The sequence below is a fragment of the Maylandia zebra genome, unplaced genomic scaffold, assembly GCF_041146795.1.
Source record: "Maylandia zebra isolate NMK-2024a unplaced genomic scaffold, Mzebra_GT3a scaffold05, whole genome shotgun sequence".
Lineage (NCBI taxonomy): Eukaryota > Metazoa > Chordata > Actinopteri > Cichliformes > Cichlidae > Maylandia > Maylandia zebra.
This window is the reverse complement of record NW_027490035.1, coordinates 154,737-172,173: the sequence shown is the minus strand read 5'-3', so window position 1 is coordinate 172,173 and position 17,437 is coordinate 154,737. Positions and strand designations below refer to the sequence as shown.

The 17,437-nt window shown below is 39.7% G+C and overlaps 2 protein-coding genes across 3 annotated transcripts in view; one reads left to right on the top strand and one right to left on the bottom strand.

Annotated features, from left to right (window-relative positions):
* The window catches only part of LOC143415819 (uncharacterized), a 272,397-nt gene that overhangs the window by 148,901 nt on the left and 106,059 nt on the right, over window positions 1-17,437 (top strand). The window lies entirely within an intron of this gene.
* Window positions 9,780-12,600, bottom strand: LOC101464607 (C-C motif chemokine 3). Its single transcript, XM_004575841.4, has 4 exons — window positions 12,397-12,600; window positions 10,573-10,696; window positions 10,440-10,498; window positions 9,780-10,349 (listed from the first exon to the last, which is right to left on the bottom strand). The coding sequence occupies exons 1-4, from the start codon at window positions 12,464-12,466 to the stop codon at window positions 10,324-10,326; spliced, it is 279 nt and encodes a 92-aa protein (XP_004575898.1). The 5' UTR covers window positions 12,467-12,600; the 3' UTR covers window positions 9,780-10,323.

The window sequence follows — 17,437 nt, the reverse complement described above, 5'->3', positions numbered from 1 at the left end:
GGTAGCCAACGTTTCAAATGCAGGTTTGTGAGTGTACACTTTATCTAAAACCTAGTGAGGGTTTACTCATGTTTATCACTGGGTGGCTGTAGCTCAGGAGGCAGAACATCCTTCAAGGTTTTTGTTTGTTTGTTTGTATCCCTGTGTGTGCAGCCGTATCAAACAGATGGAGCGATTGAATGTTCTTTTCAGTGGTGGAATGTTTTGGCCTGATTTTTTTTAACTTGACTGACAAAAAATTATTGGAGATTATCTATCAGAATTTCAGGAGCAGGACCACGCCTCCAAACACGCTCCTTCCGGTTGTCATCTATATAGGTTCCCCCAGTTCTGCAAGCTGTTCATTCTCATCTACGTGCCCCACCCTCCCTCACTCCTTGTTTTCCATTCGTTAACTTCTTCATTTCTATTTAGTGCATTGGGATCTGCCAGGCCCGGGAGCCATCACCAGTCCCCTTCAAGGCCTTCCCCAAACCACAGCTCAACTCATGTCAAAGCATTCACTTTTACCTACTAAAACAATATCAAACCTAAATAAGACTTGGGCCCAGCTAGTGAATAATAAATTAAAAAACATGGATGTTCGACTCTTTGAGTGTCAGGAGCAGCTGATCCTTTTGCGCCCACTTCTCTGAGTAAGGAGCTCCTAGTGGCTGAAGTCAAGCTCTCCAACCACTACAGTAACTGCTTTGACCTCTATTAGAAACTCTTGATGATGACTCAAATAAAAGTGTATCATATTGGCTCATGCACTGGTGGAATCATGCACAATTCTGGGAAATTACTGGGAGATATGTTTGTTGTCTTCTGTGAGTAGACAAGAGTAAACAAGACTAGAAAAAAATATTTGCTCAACAATACAAAAGTTTATTTTTTTATATTATTTTTTGCTGCCAGAATGTGCTTCACATCAACACATAATACAAAGAAAGAAATTCATGAATAGGCAAGAAAGACAAAAACAAAGGAAGTCAAAACGTATCCATTTGAAAACAGCTGGTCCAAAAAAAGACTAAAGCCGTCACCTAGAATAAACAATAGGATTACTCAACAGGTTAGAGTAAATGTAAATGAAAGCAGAAAGAAACAGTTACATTAAGAAAGCGCTCGAGTTAAAATACGTTTTTAAAGGTGATCTCAAAGGAGACAGGCAGTGATGCTTCACCAGAGAACTTCACTTCACTACACCTTCGTCATGTTGGCAGTGACTGAGGAGGAAGGAGAGACAAAGGGAGCTTCAGATTTTCTCTGCAAATACTTTTCATGTGTTTGTGTGTTAGCATAACTTACGATCCTTGACCCACTGAGCGTTAGGATCAGCACAAAGTTGTCCTCCGTTTCCTGTGTTAAAACTGTAAATAAAAGACAGAAGGTTATACAGATTGTATGTTTGTATGTAGGACAACGTGCTGACTTACATTATAGCCTTCACACAGGGTGGTCTTGCAGCCTGCTGACGATATGTTTCCCCCACCACCTCGGCGCTCTTATTCATGTAGGTGACGTCAACGCAGCACGGTCGTCTCTTTCCAGGATGAGCTGGAACTGAGAGGTAGGAGGTTAAAAATTTATTTATACAACCTGAGAAAGTCTGATTAGAAGGAAAATCAACGTTTTACAGATTTTCATTAAACTGTCTCACACTTGGGAGCCATCTTGAAACTCTTTTTTTAGGACAGTTTGGTGATAAACAAACAAAACAAACATAAATTCAAATTTGCAACCCACAGATTTGAAAGCAGATGGGGTGAGTGCCATGTTTCTCACATGTGTCTCTGACAAAAAATGGACTCTGTTTAAAATTGTCTGAGGTGTTTCTTATGAGAATCACAAACAATCAGAAACTTTCAATAAATATAGAAGAGAGAGTTCACCAAATTTTCGAAACTTTTAAAAGGATTCATTTTCACTTTGTCTTTAACTAAATAAATAACTCATTTTGCACATCAAACTGAAACATAAACAGTTGGGAGCCGTCGTCTCCATAGAGTACGGTGAGGCTCTTCACAAACAGCTAGGACCCAACATCAGAAATTGTAACTGCTGTTATCAATTTGATATATTTTATCTCTTTTTTCCTTTAGAAAAGTAAGATCATAGTTACCTTCAGAGGAGTGGCAGCACACACATATTGAGAGCAGGAGGAGCGTGATGGAGAGAATCTTGACTGACATTTTTACCGGTGGTCCGGCTCACTGATCAGGGTGAAAGGGAGTTGATTCGTGTTTGGTTATTTATTGGTAAGTGCAGGAACATCTGCAGAGTGTTTCTGTGCATTTGTGTGGTGTGTGGTACATAACATGTCTGCCTGTTATCAGATTTTAATATTTCAAACCACCAACGTCTCTGAGAACTTTCTGAGAAACAGCCTCACTCAACATTCACAGGCACTTAAATATGGTGTTCAGCCTGACGGATGATGACTGACTAATTTTTGTTTTTCCATTTTAACTGACAGTGGCTGCTGACCTCTTGCAGTTAAATGGAAATTAAACAAACCCATCCAGTGATTGTTGTAGTGCACAAGTCAGGTCTGAGGTGAAATTAAAAGTAGCTGTTAATGCCTCTTAACATCATCTGTTAACTGACTGACCTCTGGCTGCTTATTTTTCCAGTTTGTTTGCAGGAGGAGGAAAAGGATGGAGCAGTTAAGAACATTTCCTTTATATTTATCATACAAAAAAGACAAGAACACTGCATCCAGGATAGAAGCATGTGCATTCATCTTTGCTTTGTCTTGTTGGCTTTGTGTTCAAACATAAAAACTAAAAGAAAGACCATATGTGTGCCCTTATTAGTATATGGATTTGTGTTGGTGTGTGGAACTATAGCCTAAGGTTTATATTGTTAACTGGTAATTAGGAGACGGTCGAGTGTCAAACAGGTTATATAAATAAAATACTCAAATCCTCAAAAAATGTTGCCAACTGTTGTGTTTAAACATCTGCAGAATATGAAATATAACATACCGAGATGTTTCCAGCAAGTCAAAAGTAAAGACTTCCTGAACCTGATGACACAGAATCTGGGATATTCATTTCTACTTCCACGTCTCTGCCTCTGGCTCATCGTTACAATATTACCTCGTCATTCATCAACATATTACTACTGTCAGACTGCCTGGATGAGTTCCAGTGTAGTGGTGAGTTACTCAAACCCTTGGCTTTTTCTAATAAATGCTGACATGACTTTGCAAAGTCAGCATTTTTCCTCTGTGTAATAAATCATGTGGTTCATCAGGCCCTGTCAAACTAGGAAGTGGTAAACCTTCTCCCCTATGTGCCAGCCAGTTTTCAAATATCGCACTGACGTCGTCTTTCTCGATTACGCTTCCTTTCCTATCATGTTGCACGAGTGTTAAAAAGAGCAATCGAATCTTGTGGTTTGTTAGGTGCAACTTTGCAAACCTAAGCTGTGCTGCCATGTGTTTCCTCTATCTCAGGTTCTCATCTCCTTTTTAGTATCCCTTCACTTATTTGTAGTTCATGTCTGGCCATGTGGAGACAACCCAGGCCGGGCCGACAGTGCCGACATCAGGTTCACAATCGACAGCCACAGAATGTGTTGTTCTCAATGTGTCTCATTGGATACAGGTGGATTCAATCACTGGTTATTTACTGACTGTGGATCAGAACTATAAAATACAGGAAAGAAGCAAGAGCTACAGGGTCCAGGGTGAAGAAGCCTCTCAGAACCGTGGAGGGCTTGACCAGGTTCACTAGCAGGTGGTACTGCTGCTGTAGACTGGGGAGCATGATCATCTGCTCACCATCTAATACATACACAGGAATGAGGTTGCACACTATGGGTGGAGAATACATCACAGGACCATGTTAAACTGGTTTCCTGCCAGTTGAAGAATCTTTCAGAGATGCTATGTTTCTAATGTTATGTTTCTGATGACTGATGTTTCTTGTAATAATAGTGGATTCATTCTGCCCTGTTCTCTTTGGAAAGAAGAGCCTTTCTCCTGTTGGCCATTACAAACAAGCCATACATTATCAGTCTTTTTCTACTTGCTATGATGTATGGTTTAAAGCGATGATGGCATTAACAAAAAGCATGAGGGTAAGCTGAAGATGCAAAGATTTAATTCAGAGTGGCCAGCTGGTCAGAGTTAAAAATGAGTATATCAGAGGAGATGTTCGATTTGAGCAGTCCGGAGATAAAGGCAAGGTTGAGATGATCTGATCGTGTGTAGAGCAGAGATAGTGGACAAAGGATTTTAAAGCTGCAAGGCAAAAGAAAAAAGGAAGGTTTGATGGGTGAGGCCTAACCGGTTATTTTTGTGCATTAGTTTGTGATTAAACAAAATTTGATTGAAGAATGTTTTAAACGATAGCAGAACAACAACATAAGTCTTCTAAAAGAGACGATCTCACAGTGGCACACACTTTATTCCAGCTACTAATAGTAATTATCTTGCAGTGAACCAAGAACCTTTTGTGTTGAACCTTGGGCTGGAGTGCACATTTTAACACTTTTGTCACAGCGCGGTCCACCAGTGTGTTAGTTAGAGCAAGGCCCAAGAGCAGACATAGGCAAGGAGACGTGACATGACTTAACAAAATGCAAGCCTTTATTATGCCTGATGACAGAAGGCAAAAACAAAAGCTACGATGAGTGCAGGGAAGACAACTAAACTGGAAAACAGACTAAGAAAAACCTATGAAACTGTGATAAAGCTATGAAACTTCGAGAACTCATGCTATGACTGTGGCTTTGAGAAACGTGACAACTATGACGAGACATAACTGGGACGCTTACACAGACGACACGACATACACTGATTTGAAACACAGAGACTAAATACACATAAGGGGTAATCAAGGGAAGTGGCCACACATGGGAGCACAGCTGGCACACATGAACCTAATGACAGGACAGGGGAAGTGAAACTAAATACAATGAACAAAGAACACTGGACTCTTTCAAAATAAAACAGGAAACATGGAGATGTTGACATGACACAAGGGAACCTGATAAACCATGAACTAAACTGCAAACTAGGCCTCACAAAATAACTAGATAACTAAAAAGAATACAAATGAAATAACAAAATAACATAAAACTCAGAAACACCGGGCGGCATGGCCTTTCCTGTGCTGCGTGCAGGGACATTAAAGATAGCTGGCTGTTTTCTTTCCCCCACGTGATGGCAGCAAAGGTGTAATAAACACTGACCAGTTGTCACCATGATGGCTGAATTGTTACAAAAGGTTTATGTTGTATACTCTGTGGATGATGTTGTGTGCAGCTGAACTTTAGGGATTTTTAGTTTTATTGTTAATATTATTTCTATTTATTTCCTTTATTACTCCAAAAGTTGATTCTGTTCATCTGGACGTAGCGTTTTGTGGCATCATAGATGGTCTTTCCCTGTTCACATAAATGGCCTCCTTGACTCCGCCCTCAAACCAGCGTTCCTCCCTGTCCAGGATGTGTACATCCTCATCATTGAAAGAGTGTCCACTGGCCTGTAGGTGTAAATAGACTGCAGAGTCCTGGCCTGACGAGGTAGCTCTTCTGTGTTGTGCCATCTGCTTCGCCAGAGGTTGTTTGGTTTCCCTGATGTATAAATCCTGGCAATCCTCCTGCCACTTAACAGCGTACACTATGTTACTCTGTTTGTGTCGGGGGACCCGATCCTTAGGGTGGACCAGTTTTTGGCACAGCGTCTTTTGAGGTTTAAAAGCCACAGAGACCTGGTGTTTAGATAAATGCGTCTCAACTGCTCCGATACTCCTGACACATATGGGATCACTACAGGTTTTCGCTTGGGCAGCGGTTGTTCTTCTCTCCTGGATTGGCCGGAGCTTTCTTTAGGTGCCTTTCCCGCTTTGAAAAAAGTCCAGCTGGGATAACCACATTTACTCAGGGCCTTCTTGATGTGCTGTTCTTCTGCCTCCCTGGCCGCTGAGTCAGTGGGGATGGTGTTCGCTCTGTGTTGTAGCGTCCTGATGACACCCAGTTTGTGCTCCAGTGGATGATGAGAGTCAAACCTTGGATACTGATCCGTATGTGTAGGTTCACGGTACACGTCAGCTTTTAGATGTACCGCCATTACTGATGGAAATCTCACAGTCTAAGAAGGCTAACCTGCCACTTTTCATATCCTCCCTGGTGAATTTGATGTGTCGGTCCACCAAGTTAATGAGATTTTGCATAATTAAGATTAAGGGACTGACCTCCCAGCCCATTGTTCCTTCAGTGGGCTGGTTTCAGTCATTATGCAAATGTACTGTTTATAAGATCGGGGAAACCTGCAGTCAGCTGAGACTGAAGAAGTCACCTGGATGAGTTTCTCCCACAAAACGCTACGTCCAGATAAACAGAATCAATGTTTGGGAGATTTACTTACCTGGATGATTGAGCATGCATCAAGACATTTCCTTTATTAATTAAAAAATCTCATCAAACACACAGAGGTAATCAGGTTGATGGAGCAGGCATCCAACCACCAGTCCAGGGATTATTAGAGAACCTGCTCCACCACTTGAGTGCCTACTGTTTTTAATTTCTAATGTCTCGCACGTTTTTCTTTATTGTTTTTACTGCAACACAGCCTCAAAAGGCAGCAGGTCTTAATTTTCACCTGCAGGGTGAGACCAAGAGTCATGAGATTCTAACTTCACAGGTCAATAATAAAAAAGTTTAATTAACATTATTTCATTATTATTTAACTTTATTGTTTATTTTTAAGGGATGTAAAAGTAACACCAGGTATCAAAGTGATTCAGTGGCTGTACTTCTCACAGTATTATGTTTACATGCTTACAACTTCAGTCACCTTTCTCAATCACTATGTGTTAATAGACCTCTCTGCATTGACTTATTGCTTGTTATTAATCCCTGGCTCTCTTCCACAGCACGTCTTTATCCTGTCTTCCCCGTTTCACCACAACTGGTCGCAGCAGATGGCTCCGCCCCTCCCTTACATCAACACCAGCAAATGGGAACTAGTGCAATATGAAAACAATTGTGTCTGTTGTTTATACAGTAGACATATTTGTATATATATTGTACACATATATTTTAGATATATGTTCTGTGTTTGTTCCTTTTTGTTATTGAGTGACTGTGTCTTTCTTTGCACAGAGAGAATTGCACCTCAGTTTCGTTTTGTTTCTTCTAAGATTCTGATTCTGAATGTTAACCTCGTGAACGGTTGCTGCTGATGTTTGCTGCTGTTGCTCTGCTATTCCCTGCTACACGTTACGCAATAATGTAAATTTATTGAGATCTGTCATTTAAATCGTAGCAATTTAAATGACAGATCTTGTTTTAGAACTTAGTTTTTGTATTTATTTTAATGTTTATTTATACTTTTGAACCTGTTGTTTAGCAGAATGCTGCAAATACCAAGACTTAAGAATTCGTGTTATTTTTTCACATCATGTCAAATGTTTGAATGACATTAAAGTCCAATTCTAATGCCAGACATGGATATGGATCTATCCAGGTAAGAAGAAGAAACCATCAAAAATCAATTTCACCTCCTTTAGTGCAAATTGTTCTGCTAAGGCAACAACAAGAAACCCACAAAACAAAATGGTTTGGCAGGTGTGGGCCACAGACCATTACTTTCTTCTCCTCCTGATTATTTGCTAGGGTCCTTATTACATTTGACAGCTTGTGATGGCATCTGCACCCTGTACACGTTGCACAGGTAGTCCAATTCCCCCAAGTCTGCAAACCCTTTGTGCCCTTTGTGATTCACCTTCAGATCCACTAGGCCCCAAAAAGCACACTGCTGCCACACCACTACTAGAGGTTTAAAAACTTAGACCAAATACAAACACCCACAACCTGTGCTGAGAAATGTGATATAGACTGTTGTGCAAAATCTTTTTACTGGGTTGCAGCTGGAATTTTCACACCCATTTCCCACAGTTACTGTGTGGAATTAGGTTTGTTAGATTCAGAAAGTCACAGAAAGGCCAATACAGAGCTTCAAGCTGACACTGGAAAAGTGTGTGTGTGTGTGTGTGTGTGTGTGTGGGGGGGGGGGGGGGGGGGGGGGGGGGGGGTTAAATCAGAGTAAGGTCAATGTCGTTGGGAAGCAAAAAGAACAAAGCAGAAATGCAAAGCTGAAGTTCCACAGTGTGGATGCTATGTACCCCTTCTACACATTAAAATAGCTTCAGTTACAGTAAGCAGAGTTACTCCTGCACAATAAGACTCATACGTGACATTAAGAAACTAAACATTTCACAAGATGCGGGCCTCAGGCAGACATTCAGTCTGATTTCACTTTCTGTTTCCCTGAATTTGTGCAATTTCATCCTTCATCATCCAGTCCACTTAAAGATATTCGTGTTTTTCTCCTTTTACATACAAAGTCATTATTTCAGAGTATTATAGCAAGAATGTATCAAAAGCACTAAACTCTTCTGTCAGCCATTTATACAGAATTTCTTGCATCAACTCTGTGCGTGTGGTTAACCACAAGTTATATAGACGTGGCAAAAGTTTGAGCGTACGTGACAGAAAAGGAAATCATATGTGTTCAGCTGCAACAGATGCATTGAAATTGTGTATTTCATCCCTGCACAGACTATTTTTTTTGTCTTTCACAGGAAGGGCTGGCAGAAGCATCTCCACCAACTACTAAGCTTCTGAACTGAGGATGCATGCAGCACAACGGGGCAATGAACACGCACATCAACAGCAGGATTTCTGGTTGTTCTGGGGGAGACAGGAAACACTCATTTCTAGCTAAATCGTTACCACGACTCAGATCAGTGCCAGCAACAGGCAGCTGATCTGGCACACCCACTCACTCTGTGCCAGACATCAAGGTTAGAAGAGCATAAATGTGTGACACACATCAAAAAAGCTTGTTGTTATTCCCCACACCAACAAATCTGTGTCACAGTATGACTGTGACAGTATCCCAGCAACATCTTCAGTCCAAAACAAATTTGTGTATTTATTCTTATCTTTTAGACCCTTCACTGTAACTCTTAGAGATGCTAGATGAGTAGTTTCTGAACTCCCAAAGCATTTTCAGGGGGAGAAATATTAATAATGACAGCAACATTATCATCCTTCTGGCAGTCAAGGGAGGGTGCACAGTTTTGCTAAAACAGAAAGACTATCGTGAGAAAATTTTGTCATTGCTCAGTGAGAAAAATTGTATGAGCCCCTGAAATGAGACCCAGGAAGTGGTTACAGGCAGGGGGTGATAGATTGTGTGAAGCAGTTAGAACAAGACAATGCCACTGATGGGGCCTCATACCACAGACTATACCCAAGTCTGTATGGTTTAATGAAGATACATAAAGACGGTGTACCTTGAAGACAAACTGTCTGTATGATCCACTCAGTCACCTATAACATTGCAAAGTTTCTGGCTTCGATCCTCAACCCGTTGACAGGCAGCCCTAAACACCACATCCACAACACTTTGCTGTTTCTTGGGAAGGTGAGAGATGTTGTTATGGAGGCAGATGAGTCAATGATCTTGTACAATGTTACATCTCTCTTTACTTGTGTAACAGTCACTGAAGCAGTGGAGGTAGTTTGTAAGAGATTACAAGATGACCCCAACATCAGCAACAGAAACAACATTACAAACAAAAACAGGCGCAGACTCTTAAATGTGCTGTACAGTCTAATTACGGATTTTTTGTGTATTGTCATGATTTTTGTTTTTCCATTCTAGCTGACAGTGACTGTTTTTTTTTTCTTGTAGTTGAATAAAAAACAAACCACACAGTGATTGTTGGCATCTGTCACAGAGGCTGGCACGTTTGAATGACAAAGAAAAAGGACTATTATGCTTTTAATTTCATTTAATTTGCTGGTAATTTACATTTGACATTAATTTGACATTAAGTTATTTTGTCCTTTGAAACAAATTAAAACTCACTTCAAAATGTAATATTGAAATCTATAGATTGTAATTTCAACACATATATGCAAAGATTAGAAAAAAAAACTTCAGGGTGGCTCGTTTTTATTTAGGCATTAAACTGGACGTCTACCACATACTTGTGTTGTTGCTGCCATCCGGAGCATTTTAATGGCATGGAATTAACATTTACGTGACACAGCACCTAGCTGTACCAGCTTTACAGAAGCACATAAGCGCAAACATAAAATAAAATAAAATAAAACTAGAATGTTGGCATCATGACAGACTGAAGTCAACAGCAAGAATAAATTACAAGGCTACACCAAAGGTAAGAGTAAAAAAATAAAGAACAGTTATAAGACAGTTATATTAAAAGAAGGCGCTCTGGTTTAAATTAAAGGTCATTTCAAAGGAGATATAGATGATGCAGAAAGGCAGCGATGCTTCACCAGAGGCTTCGTACTTCACACCTTCGTCATGTTCGCAGCGACTAGTGAAGAAAGAGGAAGTGGAGCTTCAGTTTTTTGTGCAAACACTTTTACTGAGTTTGTGCCTGAGTCTGTGTGTTAGCATAACTTACGATCCTTGACCCACTGAGCTTTCGGATCAGCACAAAGCGGTCCGTCATTTGTGTGGAAACTAGAAATAAAATGAAAAAGTTATGGAAATGTGTGTGTTTATGTTCGTGCGTAGGGCAACATGTTCAGACTTACATTATAGCCTTCACACAGGGTGATCCTGCAGGCTGCTCACGGTATGTTTGCCCCACCACGTCAGCGCTCATATTGCGGCTGGTGACCAGAACGCAGCACGGCCTTCTCCTTGGAGCATGGCGAGCTGAGAGAGAAAGTCGATCAGACATTTATGTATTTGGCCTGAGAAGTGTAATTGAACAGAAAATCCAAGGGAACTCCACGTTTAAAATAAATAATAAAACTCCTCTAAATAATAATAATGATAAAAAAAAATGGTTGTTGAAATGTTACTTGAAATTTTGTAAATGTTTCTGTGCTTAACGCTGTAACCATTCTGACACTATGGAAACAAATAAGAAAATGAGTTGATGAAACATCAAAGTGCATTACACATAGTAATTCAAACCAATCTGTTTCCACTAACAGATGTGAAGAATTTGTTATTGTTCATTAACCCTGTTTATAAACAGGAAAAGTGGGCCAGCTGAGCAGAAGAAAAACTCACCACTTGGGGGCCTTCTTGAGGCATTTCTACATATTTATTTGGTGTAAGAGGGACAATGTGTTACAATGTAGCCACTGAACAATACTGCAGACATAACTATGCCAGATTTCTAAATAGCAAATGTCTATAAAGACGGTGTTTTGAATCTTTGTGTCACCCTTAAAATGTTGGCAGTATTAATTAGCCAGAGGCTTGTACAAGTCAGCTGACAGCATAAACTGCATAAATATGGTTTATCAATCCAAAAGATATATAATCTGAAAACTTCTACTAAACCTTCACTTTAAAAAAAACAAAACAACAAATTTAGACATAAAGGAGCATCTTTTAAAAGGCCATGACTAACTGAACAAATTTATCCTGGGAAACACCGTCTACTACAGACATCTGGTGCTTGGTGGGTAGAAGGTGAGAGTGTAAAAAATGGACAGAATACAACTGGTGTCAAAGTTTATATAAACCATTTTTTGATAGTGAGTTACAGCTACATATGAAATAAATAAAAGGACTGGGTAGTTAGGATGTGCAGTAATAGCAAGTTAGTGAAGCTATATCCACTCCCTGTCACTCCTACTGTAAGATACACAAACTGTAAGATATGTGTTTGATGTTACAGTAGGTAAGCTCTATTACTTCTGTTTTACCCCCAAAATAAGCAAAGCATATCACACACATGCTCAAAAGCAGAGCTGTATAGTGTATGTGTCAAACATGTCTCGCTAAAGCATAAAAATGCAGTGAAGCCTTAAAAGTCTTCAGTTTGCTACACAGGCATGACAGTTTGCAGAAAGTTGCAAGTTTTTCTAAATCTTGCCAACTTATTTTTAACCATTAAGAGTAAAAAAAAAAACCCCAATGCAAATGAATGTTCTGTGCTTTTCTAAGTCCACTGTGATCTGTAATAATCATGTAGTGAGACCCACTGTTGGAACTCCACTATCTCAGGGTGTAAATGTTTACTTCTTTATATTAAAATGAGAGTTGGTTACTATGCAATTGTATTACTGTTTGCGCAAACTTGAGATCGACTTGGCCTAATTGTGGGCCATGGACACCCTTCATGTAGACAAAAATAAATGTATGTGTACATGAAAGCAGGCCTAAGCAGCAGTAACGTTGTTACGAAACTAGCCTGAGATGAAAAGCTAAGCTCTGCAGTGAGGTAATGACAAATTCAGTTTAACTCCTTTTTATTTATATAGCGGCAAACCACAACAACAGTCTCTTTAAAGTGTTTCATATTGTAAGACAAGGACCCTACAATAATATAGACAATATTCAATCAGTTTAATACATCTTATCTCTCTTTTTTTCTTTAGAGAAGAAAACACAGTTACCTGCAGAGAGCTGCCAGCACAGATAGAGCGAGAGCAGAAGGAGAGCGATGGTGTGGATCTTCACGGACATTTTCACTGGTGGTCTGGCTCACCGGTCAAGTTGCAACTAACACAAGTTGATTAATGTTTGGATATATATTAGAGAGTGAAGGAAAATATGCAGAGAGAACTGCTGACGTGCTTCTGTCTGCCTGTGCGCTTGTGTGTGTGGTTGTGGTACATCACACCTCCACCCCTTTACAAGTTTGAACTTCTAATGTGCCAGCTTTCCGAGAAAAAGCTTCTCACATAGACAGAGATGTGCAAAGACACTTAAATGTGGTCTACAGTCACATGATTGATGCTGCCAGTTTGTGCATTGTTATTAGGGACCCCTGATTATATTTGGTTTTCCATTTTGACTGACAGTAAATTCCTAGCCCTTCCTTCTAGTTAAAATAAAAAAACAAACAAACCACAACATTTCCACGTTGACAGAATTTTTTTGCCTGCTTATCTAGGTATCAACAAATCCTCAAACTCTAAACCTTCTGCTTGGAATTTAAGCCATTTAATTGAACTAGGGAGTGCAGAATTATTAGGCAAGTTGTATTTTTGAGGAATAATTTTATTATTGAACAACAACCATGTTCTCAATGAACCCAAAAAACTCATTAATATCAAAGCTGAATGTTGTTGGAAGTAGTTTTTAGTTTTAGCTATTTTAGGGGGATATCTGTGTGTGCAGGTGACTATTACTGTGCATAATTATTAGGCAACTTAACAAAAAACAAATATATACCCATTTCAATTATTGATTTTTACCAGTGAAACCAATATAACATCTCCACATTCACAAATATACATTTCTGACATTCAAAAACAAAACAAAAACAAATCAGCGACCAATATAGCCACCTTTCTTTGCAAGGACACTCAAAAGCCTGCCATCCATGGATTCTGTCAGTGTTTTGATCTGTTCACCGTCAACATTGCGTTGCTGCACGCTTGACTTTTCTCAGTTCATGGGCAGTTATTTTGCGCCTTGGTTTTTCCACACGCTTCTTGCGACCCTGTTGACTATTTTGAATGAAACGCTTGATTGTTCGATGATCACGCTTCAGAAGCTTTGCAATTTTGAGACTGCTGCATCCCTCTGCAAGATATCTCACTATTTTTGACTTTTCTGAGCCTGTCAACTCCTTCTTTTGACCCATTTTGCCAAAGGAAAGGACGTTGCCTAATAATTATGCACACCTGATATAGGGTGTTGATGTCATTAGACCACACCCCTTCTCATTACAGAGATGCACATCACCTAATATGCTTAATTGGTAGTAGGCTTTCGAGCCTATACAGCTTGGAGTAAGACAACATGCATGAAGAGGATGATGTGGACAAAATACTCATTGCCTAATAATTCTGCACTCCCTGTATATAAGGTTTCCTCTTTAAGTTAAACTGTTTTGCCCCTGAAACAGGTATAATAAAAGAAATCTAGAGACACTACAACTGCTTCTTTGATCCTTCTAATATACTTTTTAGCAGAAGATCAGAAAAGTTTCACACTCTGCTCTGGAGGAAATGTAAATTGTGACAGAAATATGAAGTTGTTGATCGTGTTAGTTTGATGAACCACACACGCAAAGATCAAAATTTTCAGACACTTTTCTGACTGAGTAAATCCCCCAGTTAAAATATTCCTCTTCAGCCATATTCATCATCATCATCATTTATTTATATAGCACTTTAAAAACACACCTGGTAGACCAAAGTGCTGTACAATACTAATATGCACATAGTAATAAAACCAGACATAGCAAAAAAATTATAAAAATAAATAAATAAAAAATAAAAATAAAAAAAGTCAGTTACCCACAGAGTTAAAAGCCAGGGAATAAAAATAGGTTTTTAATAATGACTTAAAAACTGGCACTGATGTAGCCTGTCTAATATGGAGAGGAAGGTTATTCCAAAGCATCGGCGCGGCAACAGAGAACGCTCGGTCTCCTCTAAGTTTCAGCCGTGACTTTGGCAGTTTATCAGGGGAAAATGGTGTTGGCGTGTTATTTAATTTGCCCTCCTCGTAGCTATTGCTACAGCTGTATTCACTTTTATCTGGGCTTAACTTTAGGCCCATGGCCCTAAATCAATGAACTGGACCTGTCTAGGTTTGTGTTGTGTGTGCATTTTTTTGAGTATTTCTATTGGAATTATTGGATGTGATTATAATATTGTCAAGACTTGAGTGAGAGTCTGGTGTTTCTCCACCGGCTTCCTGTGTTAACCCGTGTCTGCTTCCTGATTCCACACTTTGCCCTACTAACCTGGCATCTGGTTAGTCAGTGAGGCTATATTTAAGACCAACACTGTCATCATTTCTCCACCAGTTCGTCAGCTACCTCATGGTGGTAACCAGGCCTCATTGCTTCTTCTGTTCATGCTCATGGTTTTAACTTACCTGGTTTTCTTGTGCCTACAGTTTCCTCATCAAGTCACCGCTTTGCTCACCTGCAGCTCAATGACCTGGATGCTGGTCTGCTTGGTAAGATTCTCCACACCTCTCTGCAATCTGTTCCTTGGGATCAAAACTACTCACTGTTTCACCCACCTGTCCTCCTGCCCATCATCTCCTCTGGATCATAAGAATAAAATAGGGTTGGAAGCTCATTTACTCACCTCACGGATCCTCACTCGGTTTCCCTCCCCAGAGTCTTACTACCTCCATCCACAGAATCAGTATTCCTCTCACCTCCTTATATTCACTCCTCACTTCCAGGTCCATTTCCATGCACTGGCCTCCAGGGCCCTATGACAAATATGGCTTCCATATTGGACTCCTCTGCACTGAGGAGTTTCTGCTTCAGTCCTCGTGTGAAATTAAAATTCTATTTGTCTCTTACTAATGATAGCATCTTGTTAACACACACTTGCTGTTAGAAAACATACCACCCCATTATCCACATAATGTGAGCACTTTTTTGACTGAATGGGTCAAGGAAATAGATATAGGTTATAAGTTCTGTAAGAATTACAGAAATAATTATACCATTAAAAAAACATACATTTACATTTTGATTTGAGCTGAGCATAAACAGAGAATTTGTAGCAGTGGCCTCCTGATAGCACCTTCAGCCAACACATCCAGCTGTTTCTTGTACACAAACAGATGTTTCTGTTGTCGTTTAAAGGCATTCTTATGCATCACATCCTCAGAAGCAGGAAATTAGAGGTCATCCAGGTCTTCATGTTGTTAAGTTGTTGGTTGGTTTATAAAACTGGTATGTGTATTCTGGCTTTGTGGATAGATAAAACTAGGTATCGTCTCTGTCATAAGACTATAAGGGAAGCAGGTATAATATACATACATACATCTGTGAGCGCACTGAGCAGCTCCTTTAGTCAGACACTGAAACAACCTTGCTGCAGGAAGGACCGCTTTGACAGACCATTCATCCTGACAGCAGTTACGCTCTATAACTCCTCAGTCACAATGTCATGAGTCACTTGGACACTGTGGTCATCCACAATTACCACCTCATGCATAAAATGCATCTTTCACATATATGGACCTGTGCATGTATATGTGTATGTATATTTATATTTATTGTGTATGTATGTATGTGTATTTGTGCTTGTGTGTGTGCATATACATGTCTATACTTATAGATACTTAGATACTTATAGATATCTATTACTTACATAGTAATAGTAATAGTAGCATAGTTTAACTTTATTACTTGCATATCTCCACAACCCTCCATCCATAACACATACTGTGTAAGCGTGTACACAGAACCCCAGCTACTGTTGTATATATTGTATTATCTTATTTATTTTCTATTCCGTGACTTTATATTCTTGGTATACTCTTTGTATTCTTCTGCTACCTGTCCGTGAGCTGTGGTAATGCACAAATTTCCCCACTGTGGAATAAAGTCTTATCTTATTTTAAACTTAAATACATGCAGTACTGATCAAATGACCTGATAAAAAGGACCACGTGGCTCTGGTGACTGAGCTGCACTTCTGACACAGAAGTGCAAAAGATATTAAATGATAAATATTATGTGCTACAAGTGCAGCCTGATGGAGGCTCAGTACTGAAATCGAGACTTGAGGTCTGTTATTTGACAAAAGGCTCTAAGAATACAATCATTTTTAGCTAGACGACAGCAAACCTTGTGATTGCTCAGGCTTCTTTAGAGTCATGCACTAGGTCTGGAAAAGAAACGTGACCAAAAAGGACTGACAAAAACCAAAAATGACAGCGGTACTGTACCATATTTAAAGACTGGTCGGCACATGAGTGAAAAGGCTTACCACTTCCTAGTTTGACAGGGCTTCAGGACCCACATGACTTATGATACAGAGAAAAGAAATGACTGGGCTCTGAATCAGCAAGCTGATGTCAGCATTTAGTAGAAAGAAAAAACTGTTAGGCAGCCCACAACTAAACAGCAACTCCTCCAGACAGTTCAGAGGACAGAAATACACTAATAAATGAAGAGGTGGTGTCATATTGTAATGGAGGTGGAGAGGTGGAAATAGAAAGGAATATTCCGTACTCTGACATCAAGTTCAGGAAGTCTTTACTTTCAAAAGATTAAACTAAACTTTGTCGAAACATCTCAGTATGGTTGAGCTGTATTTGGTATTCTTTTGCATTTCAGAAAGAAAAGGGTTCCTCCTTTTCAGTCGTTTTCTAACTTTACTGTCATGAACATCTTTAACATCTTGTGAACTTTTTTTTGGCAGCTATCTGGACTGTTTCCACTTCTCACTGTAGAGTGGGCGGCCTTCAAAATGTTTGGAAAGTACCCCATAACCCAATATTAAGCACCAATTGCTTCCCTGAGATCACAGCTGGTGTCTTTCATACACAGCGTTGTGTTAACACCCATTGAATAGACACTGCTAAAACCTCTGGTTTCACAATGGTGCACACACTTGCTGGTGATTAAGTGCGTTTGGTTAGCAGGACCTTGAATCGCTAGTTTTTTACAGACTGCTTCTGCATTTTGGCTACGTGGGTGTTAAAAAATGATGCTGTGTAGAAATT